Genomic DNA, 18,478 nt, shown 5'->3' with positions numbered 1-18,478 from the left:
TAATATGTGGGAATGCTTTTAACACATTGCAGAGCTAGATATTATGATAACAATAACTTAACATTTTGGCCTTCGTCAGGACTGGGACAATGATGGAAATCAAGTATTGTTAATGGTATATCTTGTGTGTATTCCAGATTTTGAAGAAATGAGAAAGCTTTTATTTACTGTACATTTTTGGCAACTTAAAATATTTGTTTTTCACATAAAGGAAAAGAACATGAATTAGACCATTCTATTTGTCATATCCTCCCCCCCAACCCCCCCCCCCTGTGTCATTTTCAGTTTCTCACACGTCTGTGCAGGAAAGTTTGTTGTTTGTGCTTGCATTTCCATGGCATACAGTTATTGCTGGTTGAAAAGGTCTAATATTTTAGAAGATTGTGATTTACCTTCACGAACATCATCCTGGCCCCCTCAGGCTATAACTGCTTTATTAAAATAAACAAGGGTTGTGGAAGGAGTGTTAAAGCAACTTTTGTTCAAATCTGAGGGTTTGTTTACTTTTGTTATGTACAGACAATCATTTCTACAATAACAACATGTGACTTGCAGGGGAGTGTACAATAATCCTGAGGCACGGTCTTGTAACTTATTTCTACTAATGGGTCTTCGTCTATATCTGAGTGGCCAGTCCTGAAATATCTGTCTGGGATAGACAACTGTAAGGCCAGGTGTGGGACGTGTTACATGCAATTAAAATTGTCACTCTGTTTTTTGCGTGCACAGTATATGTGGCAGCTTCAAAAAAATCTTATGAAACCTTAAGGAAAGTTTCCTGGAAATGTTGTTAAGAATCAATTTATGCTTTTATATGCAATGTAACTACTCAACTCAAGTTTGACTTTTTTTCTTCATCTTCTTTTCCAGGCTGCCCGATGGATTCACCCAACTCATCAACCTCACTCAACTCTACCTCAATGATACGCTGCTAGATTATCTCCCAGCCAACTTTGGACGTCTGGTCAAACTGACCGTCCTTGAGCTGAGAGAAAATCACCTCAAATCACTACCAAAGTAAGTCAAAATAGTTGCTCCGTTGATGACATTGAAAAAGTGATTGTCAGGAAATATTGTTTTCATGATTTGTTATTTATTGTAAAGTACAATTATCAACATTCGATTTATCAACTGCAGGTCCTCGATATTCAAGTGATTTATTGGCTAAATTCAAGTGGAGTTTCATCATTTTGCAAATAGAATTATAAGGCAGTAGAAATTAAAGCATTGAATCAATACAGTAACTGATGGTTTTTTTCAAAATGTATAGCACCAAATGACAATTAGCCTGTGTGTCTGTTACTTCTTTCGTAATCCCCCTCCCCCTGCACCCTCCCGCCACCCCATATTGCCTCTTCCAACCCGACCTGGTGGTTAAAATATGACTTCATTGATATTAGAGCAAGATTACTTACAGCTCTAACTAAAGTGAATGGTAGTTAGACTGCTGCATATTACTTGGCCCTATCCCAATGTGATTGCAAAATTGATCTGTTTTAACCAGTTTTCATTATTGTTGTACACAGTAATGTTTTCTTTTATTGTTTTCAGGTCTGTTGCGAAATTAACAAGTCTGGAACGGTTGGATCTCGGTCAGAACTGCTTCGAGGAAGTTGTAAGTAAAAACACCAATATGATTAATTTGAAGGATACAAGTTATGGCCCCGCAGTCGAGTCGAGGCGGTATTTTGTGAAGTTTTGCCCATAACCTACTGCACTTTCATTTGATCAAACTTCGAGTACTCCCAGGTATTTGACTAGAATGTTAAAAATGTTGTTGGAATTATATGAAAAAGAGGTTTTGATAGGAAACACATAATTTGGTCTCACCCCAGGCTTCCTCCCATCTTTATTGCACAATAGATGTTATTTTTTGGAAGATTACATTTGAGATAATGTGATATCATAAATTAACAACTACAAATTTATTTTTGTTTAAAGCTTACATTATTGTATATCCAAATGATACGAAAGTATGAAGGGATATTATTTTAAAGATAGTTGTACAACTTTTTTATTCTTAAGGGAAATCTATAGGAATTGCAATTTTTCTTTTAAGTCCTCATTGTACCAAACTATGTGTAAACAGAGATTTGACTTATTAAATTTGTTTCTATTTATCTGCTCTGTATAATGTATGTTTTAAAGCCCCACACTTTGTTATATGTATAGACGTAGCCAGTGAGTAGTAATTTCATTGTTTGTACCGTGGTGACAAAGTTTACTTCTACAGAATCCATGTTTAATCAATGTGTCTCATCTTTGATGATTTTACTTTTGATTTTGACAGCCTGATGTCTTAGGTTCGCTGTCAAGCCTACAAGAATTCTGGATCGATGCCAACAAAGTCAATAAAATTGCAAAGGTTTGTTCATCCGACTTTCTCTCTATTCTTTGTCCAGGGCTATTTTCCTCACCATGTATTGTCCATGTATTTATTAATTTTTTGTCAGAATACTCCTAATGTTTGTCCAGATAATCTGGACTGTGCTTGTCAATGTTGTCCTGTTTGCTCATGTACCTCCACTCGTTGTCCACATTATCCTGCTTGTATATGAATTTCTGTGTTTTCGTTCATGCATCCATATGATTGGGTCACATATGCCTAGGTATTGATGGCATCGAATATGGTACGTTATTGTTACAAACCCTTCCTCTGGAACACTGATGAAAAGTCACGAAACTATCCCTCTGTATTTGATAAAGGCCAAGGCCTGCTGATATGAATGCATTATATCTGGTTCTTACCAAGCACTTGTCGTCTACTTATGCGTTGCGTTGCTCTGTCTATTCCTCTCCCCAGTCCATTGGCAGCTTGAGGAAGTTGTTTTACTTTGATGCATCCAGAAACCGAATCGAGGAACTACCGTCAACAATCGCAGGATGGGATGGGATCAAAGATATTCATCTGTCCAAGAATTTTATTCAGAAATTACCAGTTGGTATAGGTAATTTGTAACCCTGGATTAGTAGGTGTTGAAGGTGGGAGAGGGGGGCAGAAGACAGGGGCAAAGGGTTCTCTTTGTCTCTGACATGAATCTTGACAAGATAAGATGAAGTCTGGATAAAGAAGCTAGGACGGAGGTACTTTTTTCCGTCAATATATGTATATATATATATATTATATGTATGATATGTATCCCAACTTATCAAAAGGAATTGTGCTGTGAATGGTGAACTGGTAGGGACATAGATAAGAAAAATATTGCAACAGAATTTAAACTTTTCATTATGGACCAGTTATCGCAACATAACAATATGATTGAACAAAACGGTCATGTGACTACTGTTACAGTACTGACAACTCTAAGAGCTTTACAATATTTTGTTGAACATATATTCTTTCTCTGCTTGCAAAGGTGAACTTAGCACGCTGTCGACATTACGGGTCGACAACAACCAACTGAGCAGCTTGCCTTACTCAATCGGTGGCTTGGTATCCTTGGAAGAACTGATTCTCAACGCCAACGACTTGGAGGACATCCCACCGAGCGTAGGTCTACTGAGAAAGTTAAGACACCTCAATGTCGACGATAATATGCTGATCACCCTCCCCGCAGAGGTGAGGCTACTCCTTCAACGTTTTGTCTTGTTTTGTAGATCTGTAGTATAACACAGATGTGTTCACAATGATGTGGATGCTCATAGTTAGTAAGATATTAGCATTTAAGTCGAATGGAGTGTTAGTTGCACCCTTCAAATTGTGTGTAAATTTTCATTGCAATACCTTGAAGTTGATGACAACTTCCTCTAGTACTCACGCAGATTCGGTGGACTAAAATGACTTGTGATGGGAAAATTGTAAGAAAATGTCCTCATTTCGTCAATTGCAATCACTTCTCGAACAAAATCTGGTGTTTTTTTGTTTCCTTGCAATGCAAGTAGCCTACCACAGATATCATGGGAAACTTAATTCTTGTTTTCTTGTTCTACTTCTTTTTTTTTGACAGCTCGGTAGTTGCAACAAAATAAGTCTACTCTCCCTCAGAGGTAACTACTTGGAATGGCTCCCGGATGAGATCGGCAGGATTTCAAGTTTAGTCGTCGCAAACTTCAGCAATAACAGGCTCAAATATTTGCCTTACAACTTCACTAAATTGAAGAATCTTCAGGCATTGTGGTTGTCTGAAAACCAGGTACGCCCATATTTCTTAGATGGTGACAACAGAGGTGTCAGACTGATACTTTAAAGGTAGAAGGGGTCTTTAATTTTGGGAGGTAAAGGTCTTGTAGATGGTACGTTGCCTAGGCGACTGATGACTGGCAATGAGGACAAGGTATCAAATTGACTCATGAAATTAATTGACGAGCCAATTAGTTAAATCTGATGTTGATATTTTGATCAGTATTAAAGTTAAACAGTGCAATTACAGGTAGCTCTGCTGATAATGGACAACGGACATCAGCATTGTCAGATGTCTTTGAGTAAAGGTTGAATAAACATCGACGACCTAAGTCGTTGCCCTATTCAGATAACAAGCCAGTGTGTTCACATGGAATGAAATTATCTCCATGTTGGGTGGCAGTATGCGTCTTTACAGCACGTGAAAGTCCATGTTCTTACTGTATTGGTATTTCATCACACTAGTCTGACGTAAAAGCAGGAATGTACATTCAGAGTGAACCCTGGGGTTGATTTTCTTTATGTTGCTAAATATGAGAGTCAATAACACTATGTTCATAAAAAAGAACAGTAATCACTTTTATTTGCTGATAAGAGTAACTCATAGTCATGTAGTAACTTATCATGCTACTGGCTAACATTTCTAGAGTTATGGAAACTTCGACTTTTCCTTTGCACATTGGTTCGATAAAAAATTTCCTGTAGAACTTGCAGCATGGTTGGTTGGTCAGTCCGAATCTTGTGATATATGGTCAAGTTATTGTTCTCAGAAATATTGATTCATATTTTGATTTTTGGTCTGCAGTCCAAACCGCTGATTCAGCTGCAGTCTGAGATCCGGGAGGAGAGCGGGAAAAGAGTTCTGACCTGCTTCCTCCTACCTCAGCTTCCTCCTGATGACATGGAATATGGTAAGTTACTGAAAATAAACCCTCTGCCCTTCCAGAATGTTGACTTTTCAATCTGGTGGCTGTTTCCTCCTGCAAAAGTTTTACATATTTTTATTTTATTTTTTTTACCTTTTCTGTGCATGTTGTTTTAGAGATGTTTGATTTTATGTTATGAAAGGGATGAGGTGATGTTTCATATGGCAGCCTTTTGATACTTAATAATCCAGGTTGGACTACCAGATTAGTAAATGGTAGGAGTCGCATTGACCCAGGAAGTAACCTTGATGTCCTATTTATAAAGATATAAAAATTTTCACCTCTTGAGTCACGTTGAAAAGTTACCATAAGTCAAATTTCATCGAAATAGCTACCCATTCCTGCTTGAATCTCAGGATTGACGTCATTGTTAAATCCTGCTTCCTCGATAAGAATGTCTATTTTTTTTATTTTTTATGTCATGACGTCAGATGATGATGGTAGTGACAGCGAGAGCTTCCACATGTCTGTTTGGAGTCAACAGAGAAGACAGAAAATGGTGATTGCCTTCGATGTCTCCGAGTCTGAACCAGAGGTGAGTCCATTTCATTCTCGTAAAGAACAAACAGTGTTTTACTCTTTTGCTGGCATGATCATCATACCTCCAAAAGTTGCTTTTTTTTTCTACTCTGACATGAATGCCTTTGTATATTTTTACAATTCCTTTGTTCTCCATCAGATGTTCACAAAGCAAAAGGAATAAAATTCCTGTTGTCTTTTTTTCCATCTTCCTTCCTGACAACCGTTTTGTTGTTGTTTTGTTCCAAATTTACTTTTCTATGCAGACCGTCCTGGAGTCTAAAAGCAGGAAGCAAGCGTACCCCAAGGAGACGTACCGTCCCAAGTTCCGTGGAGGGCCTAATTCTCAGCTTTCCAACGGTCACGTACCGTCTGGAGTCAAGAGAGAGGATGTATCGCCGCATCTCAGACAGGTTAGGACAATTTTTGTTTCGCTGGGCTGATCTATGGTGATCATAATGCGAAGCACCTCTCGATAAATACTCACATTTTATGACTTGAAGATGTGCTTAACTATCAGTTGCAGCCACTCAAGTATTTGCTACATTCGCTCAACTGCTTTTCATATTATTATTGCTCTTATTTACTTTTCATATATTTTTTTTTTATGTAGAGTTTTGTTTTTGTAAGAGGAGACTCAGGACTGTGCGCACTGTTTTATTTTGAAGTTTGATTACATTTCATGACATGACAAACTTGTGTAATTTAACAATTTAATTTAACAATAATATAAGTAGTTGCTAAATTTGGTTCATTACAATTCTGCTATATAGCTATATATATATATATATATATTTATATATATATATATATTTATATATATATATATATATATATATATATATATATATATATATATAATTGAATTGAATTGAATTTGAATTTATTGTACACAATCGGAATATCGGCTTACACAGGTTGTAAACGAAAGAGAAAAAAAAAAAAAAAAAAACCATAGCAATAGATTAAGTCAATAAACTGCGATACACATACAATAATACAACAAATATACAGCAAGTCCTACAAATAAGAAACTTATCTTCTCACTTGTGAATTAAATCTTCAGAGGGACAGAGTGAGAGGGAGGAGAGAATTAGCTGAGGAGGAGGGTAGCATTGCTGGCAGCTTGAGGAGCTCTCGTCCAAGGTCTCCAGCATCCTCTACTATAAGTGACACACACTCTCTCTTCAAAGCTGATAAAGTAAGTCTAACTGCAATGTTAAAGGTCATTTTCCCTAACAGGTAGACCAAACATTGCTTTCTTGGCCTTTACTTACGATGGAATCTTTTCTCCATCTCTTCTATCCTTCAACAAAGATCATGACATCATAAGTAATGGCCAAGAATGTTCACTTCAAAATGCAATGTTAAAGGTCATTTCCCTAACAGGTAGACCATACATTGATTTTGTGGCCTAGGCCTATGATGGAATCTTATCTCCATCTCTTCTAACCTTCAACAAAGATCATGACATCATAAGTAATGGCCAAGAATGTTCACTTCAAAATGCAATGTTAAAGGTCATTTCCCTAACAGGTAGACCATACATTGATTTTGTGGCCTAGGCCTATGATGGAATCTTATCTCCATCTCTTCTAACCTTCAACAAAGATCATGACATCACAAGTAATGGCCAAGAATGTTCACTTCAAAATGCAATGTTAAAGGTCATTTCCCTAACAGGTAGACCATACATTGATTTTGTGGCCTAGGCCTATGATGGAATCTTATCTCCATCTCTTCTAACCTTCAACAAAGATGATGACATCATAAGTAATGGCCAAGAATGTTCACTTCAAAATGCAATGTTAAAGGTCATTTCCCTAACAGGTAGACCATACATTGATTTTGTGGCCTAGGCCAACAATGGAATCTTATCTCCATCTCTTCTAACCTTCAACAAAGATCATGACATCATAAGTAATGGCCAAGAATGTTCACTTCAAAATGCAATGTTAAAGGTCATTTTCCTAACAGGTAGACCATACATTGATTTTGTGGCCTAGGCCTATGATGGAATCTTATCTCCATCTCTTCTAACCTTCAACAAAGATCATGACATCACAAGTAATGGCCAAGAATGTTCACATCAAAATGCAATGTTAAAGGTCATTTCCCTAACAGGTAGACCATACATTGATTTTGTGGCCTAGGCCTATGATGGAATCTTATCTCCATCTCTTCTAACCTTCAACAAAGATCATGACATCATAAGTAATGGCCAAGAATGTTCACTTCAAAATGCAATGTTAAAGGTCATTTCCCTAACAGGTAGACCATACATTGATTTTGTGGCCTAGGCCAACAATGGAATCTTATCTCCATCTCTTCTATCCTTCAACAAAGATCATGACATCACAAGTAATGGCCAAGAATGTTCACTTCAAAATGCAATGTTAAAGGTCATTTTCCTAACAGGTAGACCATACATTGATTTTGTGGCCTAGGCCTACGATGGAATCTTATCTACATCTCTTCTAACCTTCAACAAAGATCATGACATCATAAGTAATGGCCAAGAATGTTCACTTCAAAATGCAATGTTAAAGGTCATTTCCCTAACAGGTAGACCATACATTGATTTTGTGGCCTATGCCTACGATGGAATCTTATCTCCATCTCTTCTACCTTCAACAAAGATCATAACATCATAAGTTAAAGAAAGAATGTTTTACTTCAAATTGCAACGTTAAAGGACATTTTCAGGTCTTTGTGTCCATAGAAATGTTGTACAGATGTTCTACAGATGATGTTTGCCTAGTATAGACTCTCTCTCTCTCTACTCAATGTCAACTTTAGGTTGAATGGGAAAGTTGATCATGCCTCTGCAACTTGAGAGTAGATAACATTTCAGCAATGCATTATATTGTTATTTTCAGCATAGTGGCAAATGGTATCTTAAGTTAATTTAATTAATTCCTCTGATGTAATGCTTTGACATCTGCTCCATTAACAGGAGAAACATGCAAAAGATAAAGCGAGGATACGCAAAGGGTCATTATCTCCATCAAAGGCAGAGAAGGGAAGCTTGCAAGTCCAGTGGGAACTACCAGTGTCTCATCAGAAGGAGAGCAAGAAGAGACGGAGCAATAGAATTGTAGGTATTAGTAGAAGTATATGGGATATGTCAATGTTGTTAGGTTGGTTGTATCAACAGTGTTAGATTGGATGTATCAACAGCGTAGGTTGGATGTACCAACAGTGTTTGATTGAATATATCAATGTTGTTAGATTGGATGTGTCAATGTTGTTAGATTGGATGTGTCAATGTTGTTAGATTGGATGTGTCAATGTTGTTAGGTTGGTTGTATCAACAGTGTTAGATTGGATGTATCAACAGTGTTAGGTTGGATGTACCAACAGTGTTTGATTGAATATATCAATGTTGTTAGATTGGATGTGTCAATGTTGTTAGATTGGATGTGTCAATGTTGTTAGATTGGATGTGTCAATGTTGTTAGATTGGATGTGTCAATGTTGTTAGGTTGGTTGTATCAACAGTGTTAGATTTGATGTATTAGCAGTGTAAGATTGGATAAATCAATAGTGTTAGATTGAATATATCAATGTTGTCAATGTTGTTAGATTGGATGTGTCAATGTTGTTAGATTGGATGTGTCAATGTTGTTAGGTTGGTTGTATCAAAAGTGTTAGATTTGATGTATTAGCAGTGTTAGATTGGATAAATCAACAGTGTTAGATTGAATATATCAATGTTGTTAGATTGGATGTGTCAATGTTGTTAGATTGGATGTGTCAATGTTGTTAGATTGGATGTGTCAATGTTGTTAGGTTGGTTGTATCAACAGTGTTAGATTGGATGTATTAGCAGTGTTAGATTGGATAAATCAATAGTGTTAGATTGAATATATCAATGTTGTTAGATTGGATGTGTCAATGTTGTTAGATTGTATCAACAGTGTTAGATGGGATATATCAACAGCATTAGATTGGATATATCAATGTTGTTAGGTTGGTTGTATCAACAGTTTTAGATTTGATGTATTACTAGTGTTAAGTTGGATGTATCAACAGTGTTAGGTTGGATATATCAATGTTGTTAGGTTGGTTGTACCAACAGTGTTAGGTTAGTTGTATCAACAGTGTTAGATTGCATATGTCGATGTTGTTAGGTTGGTTGTATCAACTGTTAGATTGGATGTATCAACAGTGTTAGATTTGATTTATTAGCAGTGTTAGATTGGATATATCAACAGTGTTAGATTGAATATATCAATGTTGTTAGATTGGATGTGTCAATGTTGTTAGATTGGATGTGTCAATGTTGTTAGATTGGATGTGTCAATGTTGTTAGGTTGGTGTTAGTCTAAACACTGTTAACACATGGCTTAGTTTTAAAACTAAACATCACATAAACACTTAAATTGCATTAAAACATGAACCAGTTGGTTTTTCTGCTCAAATGACAATTCTTTAATATTGACCAAAATATGCATTTAACTATCCTTATGTTTTTTTTGTTTTCATTGATCACTTTAGATCATTAAAGAGAGAGCCTCTCACAGTGATAGTGAAGTATTGGACTCGCATCCAATGAAGGTGAGGACACCACGATCAGAGAGGAAGCCGCATTCACGGCACGCACGGCACATGGACGAGGCTGACAGGGAGGTGGCGCAATTGACAAACAGCCTCAGGGAATCTTCTCCAGAGAGGGAGAATCAGACAGATACAGAATTATTCACAAAGAAAGATATGCCGGATGTTGTGTTTCAGCAGAGTCCCTATATGCACAGTCTGGTCACTAGGAGTGCAAGTATGGATTTTAAAGCAAGTCCCATGGTAGTCACTTCAAGAGAGCAATTAAGAGATAGAAGGCCAAATGGTTATCTTCCACATAAAAGTGAGACTCCCCAGTCTACACCCATGCAAGAGTCTAGGTTGCATAATAGTCGTGTGACACCATCGGGCCACACGCCCGATGCGCCATCCACTAGCCGTCGTATGAATGGAAACTTACGACATAGAACAGGGAGGTCTCTGCCTGGAACTCCAAAGTCGCATACGGGCAGTCCTGGCTCCAAGCGACGGACCCTGAGTGGTCCAGCAGGTAGGGACACCGCGACGACAGGTGTCAAAGATTACGACGAACGGAAGGACAGCCACGTCGCACCAGCAGTCCAACACCACGTGGTGCATCAGCAAGGGAGGGACTCGGGTATATCCATTCCGCAGACTCCTTCTGGTTATGTAACCGACCCTGAACTTGAGAGACTGTACCAGATGCGGTACAGACAGGGTAACACACCAGGGCGCAGCGGGGGGAACTCGTCTCACGGTGAGAACATGGGTCAAAGAGGGAGTCAGACAAGGGGTAACCTGAGAAACAGTGGACAGATGGTACCACAACCTGGTCGCAAATCAAACTCAGGTTACAGCTCAGATCGTCAAGGAAGCAATGAGGTGGCTATGAGAACAGGGGGTGAGGAGAGCATGGGTGGTAGGGAGGGGATGGGTAGGGATAGGGTAGAAGACGTACAACAGAGGACAGGAAGTCAAGAGTGGCGATACAATGTCAAAACAGAAGCCACCAGTAGGGTCAATGTGCCTAGAAGTTATGATTCAGGGAAGGAGGTCAGATGGCAAAGTCAACATCCAACGTCTACTCCTGGGAGGAACAATAACCCTAGTGTCGGTGGTGACCTTTCTAAATCTCACCAAAGGGACTTGAGCTTAAGGGATCAGGTGCTGCAGGCTGATACCAGCCAGCAGGGGTATGTGAAAAATAGTCCCATGTCTAAGCCTTGGGATCCCAGGCAGAGTCCATCGCGACATCGGCCGGACACCGGAAGCGCCAGCATTCCAGCATCGGGGGAGTATTCCGACCAGTTGAGACGAGTCAGTGGTCACCTTCTCTCCGCAGCTGGAAGTTTCCTATCCCACCAGCAGGAGAGGACCTTCTCCAACACACCTTCCATCTCGTACCAACAACCGCCATCCTCGATGGATGAGAGCGAAGGTGTCAAGGGAGCCAGGAGACATTTGAGGTTTTCGTCAGAGAATCAGTCTTTAGTCCGTGGTAATCAACAGATCAGTAGACTGTCCAGTTCTCAGTCGGGGGTGGATAATAGGTCCGTTAATTCTCACCCTTCTAAAGCACCCCTTCCAAATAGAACGTACTCGTCAGAGGTAACAGAGAGGAGAAGTTATGAGGACGTCAGTACATTACAAGAGGCCTCACAGAGGTCTTCATCACTCCATACTGGAAACAATACCGATATTTCTGAGCAGACATTCACAGAAGGGGGTGGTGAGTACTCAAATTCTTCCGGCAAGATAAATGGAGCTAACAATCTTCCTTATAAGGAGAGAGCTGTAGACGTTCCACCCGAATTCTTAGAAATGGAAGAAAAATTTGATCGTGCCACCAAACTGCAAACAGAGCCAGCATCAGGTTCCCAGTTAGGAAGGCTACATCCATCTCATTATTCCACTCCATACAACCAAACTGTCAGCAGTCTTTCATCCAGCCGTCCATTCTCATCTCCAAGATCCACCGGTGTCTCTGTAATGTCACAGGGTAACCAAAGGAACCCAACGGAACAGCCATTTGCCGTATCGCAGAACGAGAGGACGGAAGCCGGTACGACTGCGAAGCCGCAACACTTCAACGGAGGTGGAGACAGTTTGGACGCGGGTGTCCAGTGGGCTGTTCCTAGTTGGGTTCGTGACGGTGACGACAAACCAGACGGACATTATTCGACGGACATCAACAAAAATAGAAGCTACGGTCACGATTGGTCGGATCCGGATGGGATGTCTTCTTCTCAACAGCAGAGAGGGCGGGAGGGTAACCGGCAGGTTAACCGGAATAACTCCAACCTTGTGCAAACTGTGGAGCAGCGTGACATCATACCGACCTCCTCAACACCACGGACGAAGAAGCTGCCGACGTCGAGAGATATCAACGAACAGAACTGGAGGAATCACTTGATGGATCATCTACAGAAGAGATCGGGCCAAGTAAGTACAAAACAGAGAGCTTGGTTAGGAAATTGACAGACAATGACGTGATAAAGGAGGATAGACATAACCAGGCAATGTAATAAATAACTCATATGCCTGCAGTGCAAATAGGCATATGTTGCTTCTAATTCTGCATTATATCCTCACACTGGAGGACTTATGGTAGAAGTGTGTTCTTTGTGTTCAGTTGTGTTGAGAGCACAGGCCAATCTCCTTGGACAAGAATGTAACCAGGTGCCCCAAGTACGTTATGAAAATGAGAAATACACTATTCTTCATCTCATCTTTTCTTGGGACCTTCATTTAACCTGGACCACTGTATCCCCTTGATCCCCCCTCGCCCCTCTCCAACCCCTTATCAGGCCTGTTTAAAAGTCAGCAGAAATGGGAAAGACTGCAAGAGATTACTGTGTGTACCGTTTGTCATTCACACGTACACACCACATAAATATACTCTTACCAGGGTAGCCGTGCACTAATTAGTTATGTGTTATTTTCACTTGATCTTCTATTAGGGGGGTTTTGATCGTAAGTTTGATTATATTGATTCCATTTCAGAATCCTGATGAATCGGATGATGTCTTTCACTCGTCAGGCCCCTCTCCTTCCCCGCCCTCGTACCACAAGGCCATCAGCAACAGCTACCCGATGCCGCCATATGTCATGAGGAGGTCACTACCGGTTCCCGCGTCAGTCTCGCAGATTGGGAAAGATGGGGAGGATGTTCGAAGAGGTGAGTATATCTTCAGACGAGTCCAATCGATGTTTTGAGTGAATGTATTATTACTGTCACGTTGTAGTGATGAACCTTTGAAGGTGGTCACTGCTGCTGTAACCAGTAATCAGCTCTGCATGTTAGTGTGTACGTGAAACAGAACAAGGTTGTCTGCTTTGTCTTGGTAACCCTCTCTTCATTATCATCCCCATACATCAGTAAATTTCATTTTTCCCTCCTCTTGATGTCTTACAATTGGTAGTGTGTTTTGACTTTTTTTCCTGATACTAACATATCATAGTCTGAAGGCTCTGATGCCAAAACGATCACCATCTCTCTCCCCTTGCCCACACCCTGTAGCCTTAATAAAGTCTCTGTTTGTTTGTTGCATTAAAAACAAACAAGTCAATGAGTGTCCTAGTTTTCCCATTATAACACAAAGAATGGGAAACTACCGTCATCTTTTCCGTGACTTGTATTTATCTGGTTTCATACGGTTGGGAGCAGGTGCAGCACTAGGTGCTAACAGTTCATGGTTCTCAATAAGTAAACAATTTCATACTTTTGTCTGTAAAAGTTCAATTATAGTTTGTTATTTTTATATTTCATGAAATTTCTCCCTGTAGTTGTACCTTCTATTTTCTGTTTAATTTCTCAACCATATTTGGTCTGTTGCTTTATTTATTTCTCCAGAGTGAATCTCACTGTCCCTTATTGACCAGTTAAAAATTCAAAGGTATACACTACACCGCATGGCTTCTGTGTATCCCAACCGCCAGTTGTTATGCAATACTAAATAACCAATCGTGTAGCTGACGTTATACCTCTGTATTTCTAACATGATATTAAATAAGTATCAGGAATAACAAATATATGTATACTTATAAACATATAACCATAAATATATATATATAAATATATATATAGGTTGAGACTAGTGGAACACTAGTAGTTTTTACTCAGAGTTTCACCCGTTGAGCGATCATCAGACAACTCTTGTCTGAGAGAATTGTCTGATGATCGCTCAACGCGTGAAACTCTGAGTAACAACTACTAGTGTTCCACAACTAGTCTCAACATATATTCCGCTCTGTCCACCGGGCATAGAGCACTCTGCGCCAAGATAGATGCCAACCAACCAACCAACCAACCTATATATATATTTAAATATTTGCTCTCATAATGGAAGAAAATTGTTATTCCAAGTTTAATTTCCAAGGCATTTTTGCCGCCATTTAAATTCTGGATTGCAGTACGTAATTTTTATAGTAGCTGCTTGCTTTAACAGCTTTTAATCACATAAAATCCGTATTGTCTACCTATATTTGTGATTTCTTGTTCTGTCTCATCCTCTCATGTGTATAGTCCTTGCAGGCATTTTTCCAGTTGACACTAACAACAAATCAGTTTGGTAGTAAACTTAGATTGCCTGTGTGATTTATTGTTTCCAGAAAGACTAGCAAAAATTCCTGATTTGTTACGATAATGTAATGTCAGTCACGGCAGTCACCAATGAATTATTGTCTTACGTCAGTGGTAGGCTTATGCCTTGCAATTCTCTTGTTTGTTTTGCGATAGAGTTTGTGGCTACAACAAAGTTAAAGCCTGTTTAGAATGTTTATCTAAATGGTATATATGACAATCCTTCACAGCTCAACATGAAGGGAGGATTAGAGAAAGGTTGTATTGTTGATGATGGGGCATGGGAGGAAAATGTGAACTTACTGTCACTCATTGTTATTACTTAATTTGAGAAGCCCCTCTTTTCATGAAAATGTTGCCAACTGGGAATTTTTAAGTTAAATTTGTAAGTTTAATTTAAGAGTCCGATACGAAAAGGAAACAACACAGTAATTGAAAAAGAAATATAATCACTAACCATCCTGTTTATTATTTGTTTTTCCTCAGTCACTCCTCCCGGTAGTTCAGGCAGTTCAACAACGGGCAGCTGTCCCAGACATTTACCAGCCCCACCAACACCTTATGCTGTAAAGGGTACCACACAGTATCTGACTCATGTCAGAAGGGAACCACCACCTCTGTCATCATATCATCCTCCTCCCGTAGCTCAGAAAAGAACAGCACCAGATGGCAACAGGGGACAATGGCTATGACCATAGTCAGATGATGATAGTCAGATGATGATAGTCAGATGATAGATCATGATAGTCAGATGATGATAGGTGATGATGGTCAGATGATGATAGGTGATGATAGTCAGATGATGATGGTCATACGATGATAGTCGGATAATGATAGTCCGATGATAGATGATGATAGTCAGACGATGAGTCAGATGATGATAGGTGATGATAGTCAGATGATGATAGTCAGATGATGATGGTCATACAATGATAGTCAGATGATAGATGATGATAGTTAGATGATAAGTGATGATGGTCAGATGATGATAGTCAGATGATAGATGATTCTAGTCAGATTATGATAGTCAGATGGTCATACAATAATAGTCAGATAATGATAGTCAGATGATAGATGATAATAGCCTGAGGGTATATTTAATTTTATGGTGCTATGCCTTCAATTTGTACCTCTTAAAGCATTTCAGGAATCCGTGGATATGAAAGCAGTTTCCTGCGCCAGTAAATAGTTTGGCCAAGTTTTTATTCACAAATGACAAAAAGTAAAGGAACTTATAAATCACTTTATGTTTATCTTGACAGTAAACATCTAATATAGAAATGATCATATGCATGGATTCAAAGTGATGTAGAAAACTCGTACTTATTCAGGAGAAGAAAAAAGCCTATTTTCAGAGGCCGCAAAGTATTCTCAGATACTTCCAATTCAGAGGCTTATGTTATTACACTCAACAAGTTGTGAATGCATTAGTTTGTACTATCAACTCAAAATTACCTTGAAACCCTTCAAACCAGTTTAAAATCATGTTGTATGATGTATCCCATGTCTGACAAAGACAATACTTGTAACTGTAATGTTTTTTCTTAATTATTTACACCACTACATTTCCAGGTTTTTAGGCCAGTTGCTATCTCTCTCTATTACAGTTACAAGACATACTAATTCCAATTTACCTCTAATTCCACAGTTCACAGTCGATTCCATTCCAGTATTATATCGCACACATATTATTTATGGTATTCATTGAATTGATAACTACCTTGGTTTATAATACATCCTCATCTTTAAGTCTCTCATATTGTCCAGGAACTTCTTGAAATTCATTGAAATGTGCCCAAAAAAAAGTTTTGAGAATTAAAAATATTTTTTTTAAATACCTTAGAAAAAGGAAGAAGTTGTGGCACTCTAGGATTATACAAGACATTTTTTTTTTTTTGATCATTCACGGATCTTCTCAGCAATATTTTAGAAATATTCAGTCTTTACTATACAGTCCAATTTATAAATAGCCCCCTCCTCATTGGCTTAACATTTAATATGAAATGGTAATGATAATTGGACAACTGGAAGTCTGGAATTTTTTTCATATAAAGTCATCCTTGATCTCTTCCTCACATCTAGCATTCCTACAAGTGAATAAGAATCCTACAAATCAGTATAAAAGTTCAACAAAATTTATTCAGTCATAAAAACTTGAAAACTATTTGTTTCAAGATCAGATGATTACTATTTTGTTTATTTCTTCAATTTCAAAGTTCTTACCAATTACTTCATATATTGCTTTTGCAGAATTATAATTACTTATCAATTGGTGTTTTAAAAGTGAAATTAAGATATAATTATAAGAGGTTCAGTTTTGATCTTTGAGAAAATTTGTTGCCTGGTTTAGAATGGGTCCTAACAAAACCAAGTTGGCCTTGCTTTAAGGTTGCATGAATGACGCGAAAAGAAATCTAATCGGTAATTAACGATGGAAAATCTGAGTGCTTGGCTTCTCCCTTAAGCCCCTGAAGCCCTGAGGGGGGCACGAAAGTCTTCAAAAGGGGAATCCCCATGATTGAATTGTTGGATGATTTACATTTATGCAAATATGATATATATTTCTTTAACAATAGTGATACAGTGCCTTTCCTCATGTTTTCTCTGAAATTGACAACAATATTCCTTGAAAGCCTCTAAAAACGTGGCATTGAATTGAATATATGGCATATTCGCTAAATGCAAATGTTTTCAGTGCAGATTGCATTTCAACATCATTCCGACTTTTAGAGAAGTACTCGTCAAACACTCGTTACTCCAAAGAGAAAAAAAATGCAAACGTCGGTCAGAATGACAACACTTTTCCGCTATACTATTATCAGCATGTTAAGAATATAAAGAATAGTTTGTAAAAAGAAAAGATTTTTGGCTTTCATACAATGGTGCCTTTAAACTTTATGATCATTTGATTAAGGAATAATTCTTTGCTATTTTCCAGGGAATAATTTTAGTGTTCAAATTTTGTTCAGCAGTTTTGAAGGCTCTAGAAGTTGTATTTCTTATATGGTTCCTGTGCACGGTCTGCATAGCAATTGATACTTTTTCATATCATTTGGCTAGTATGCAATACTGGATAAATTATCTGCTGAGTTGATCAGAAATCAGAAAATCAGAAGGCAATGAATGTGAGTAACAAATTAGCAGGAACCAAATATGGATTATAAAAGTCTAGCAAAATGATGCATTGCTGGATGGTAACAAAATTCAGTGAAGGACCTAAACTTGATCAGTTTTTATCACCTTGAAAGCTGATCATAAAGATTGTTAAAAAAATTATGAATAACTTGCCTGGAAGTGTAAGATATTGGAAAAACAGCCAAAGAAATGTTGAAAAATATGTCACAGGATTAGACAAACTGTGGCCAGCTCAGCATGTTTTTTACTTTATGTCAACGAAAAATGTAGTCAAAAACTGCTGAAACAACCACTCACAGTATTTCAATTAGCCTAAAGGGGTAAAGCCACTGATGTCAAATTGATCCCCCTTTTGTCCTGTCCTCACGTCACAAGATAAAGGTGCTACATATATTTGCCCAGATTCTTCCTTTGATGGCTAAATCATATAAACCTCTGTTAGAAGTAATAGTATGATTTTGTGTTATATGGATTTTGGCAGTCATTATACTAGTCATTATACTAGTCTTTATACATATCTGTATAGCTCTGCACCATTTATATTCAGCACTATATACTGCTTTTACTGAACTTTATGTACAACACACACACATATATACATATATATATATATATGTATATATATATATATATATACATATATATATACAT

General features: G+C 38.2%; 1 protein-coding gene across 3 annotated transcripts in view; it reads left to right on the top strand.

The window, feature by feature from the left end:
- LOC139974591 (uncharacterized) overlaps positions 1-18,447 on the top strand; it is a 31,639-nt gene extending 13,192 nt beyond the window's left edge. For 2 of the 3 annotated variants that reach the window (XM_071981840.1, XM_071981841.1), the window contains 14 exons: positions 871-1,017; positions 1,552-1,615; positions 2,291-2,365; positions 2,804-2,948; positions 3,360-3,562; positions 3,951-4,136; positions 4,929-5,034; positions 5,481-5,584; positions 5,835-5,981; positions 6,635-6,769; positions 8,525-8,665; positions 10,069-12,552; positions 13,114-13,288; positions 15,179-18,447. In XM_071981840.1, coding sequence (XP_071837941.1) covers positions 871-1,017; positions 1,552-1,615; positions 2,291-2,365; positions 2,804-2,948; positions 3,360-3,562; positions 3,951-4,136; positions 4,929-5,034; positions 5,481-5,584; positions 5,835-5,981; positions 6,635-6,769; positions 8,525-8,665; positions 10,069-12,552; positions 13,114-13,288; positions 15,179-15,384 — 4,318 coding nt within the window. In that variant the 3' untranslated portion in view covers positions 15,385-18,447. Of the gene's footprint in view, positions 1-870; positions 1,018-1,551; positions 1,616-2,290; positions 2,366-2,803; positions 2,949-3,359; positions 3,563-3,950; positions 4,137-4,928; positions 5,035-5,480; positions 5,585-5,834; positions 5,982-6,634; positions 6,770-8,524; positions 8,666-10,068; positions 12,553-13,113; positions 13,289-13,963; positions 14,168-15,178 lie in introns of those variants that run through there. The other variant, XM_071981842.1, reaches the window with a different exon arrangement.
- Positions 18,448-18,478: the final 31 nt, after the last annotated feature.

Source organism: Apostichopus japonicus, chromosome 2 (assembly GCF_037975245.1).
Source record: "Apostichopus japonicus isolate 1M-3 chromosome 2, ASM3797524v1, whole genome shotgun sequence".
In the NCBI taxonomy this organism is placed as follows: domain Eukaryota; kingdom Metazoa; phylum Echinodermata; class Holothuroidea; order Aspidochirotida; family Stichopodidae; genus Apostichopus; species Apostichopus japonicus.
Note: the sequence above shows the minus strand (reverse complement) of the source record. Positions and strands in the feature narration are given on the sequence as shown.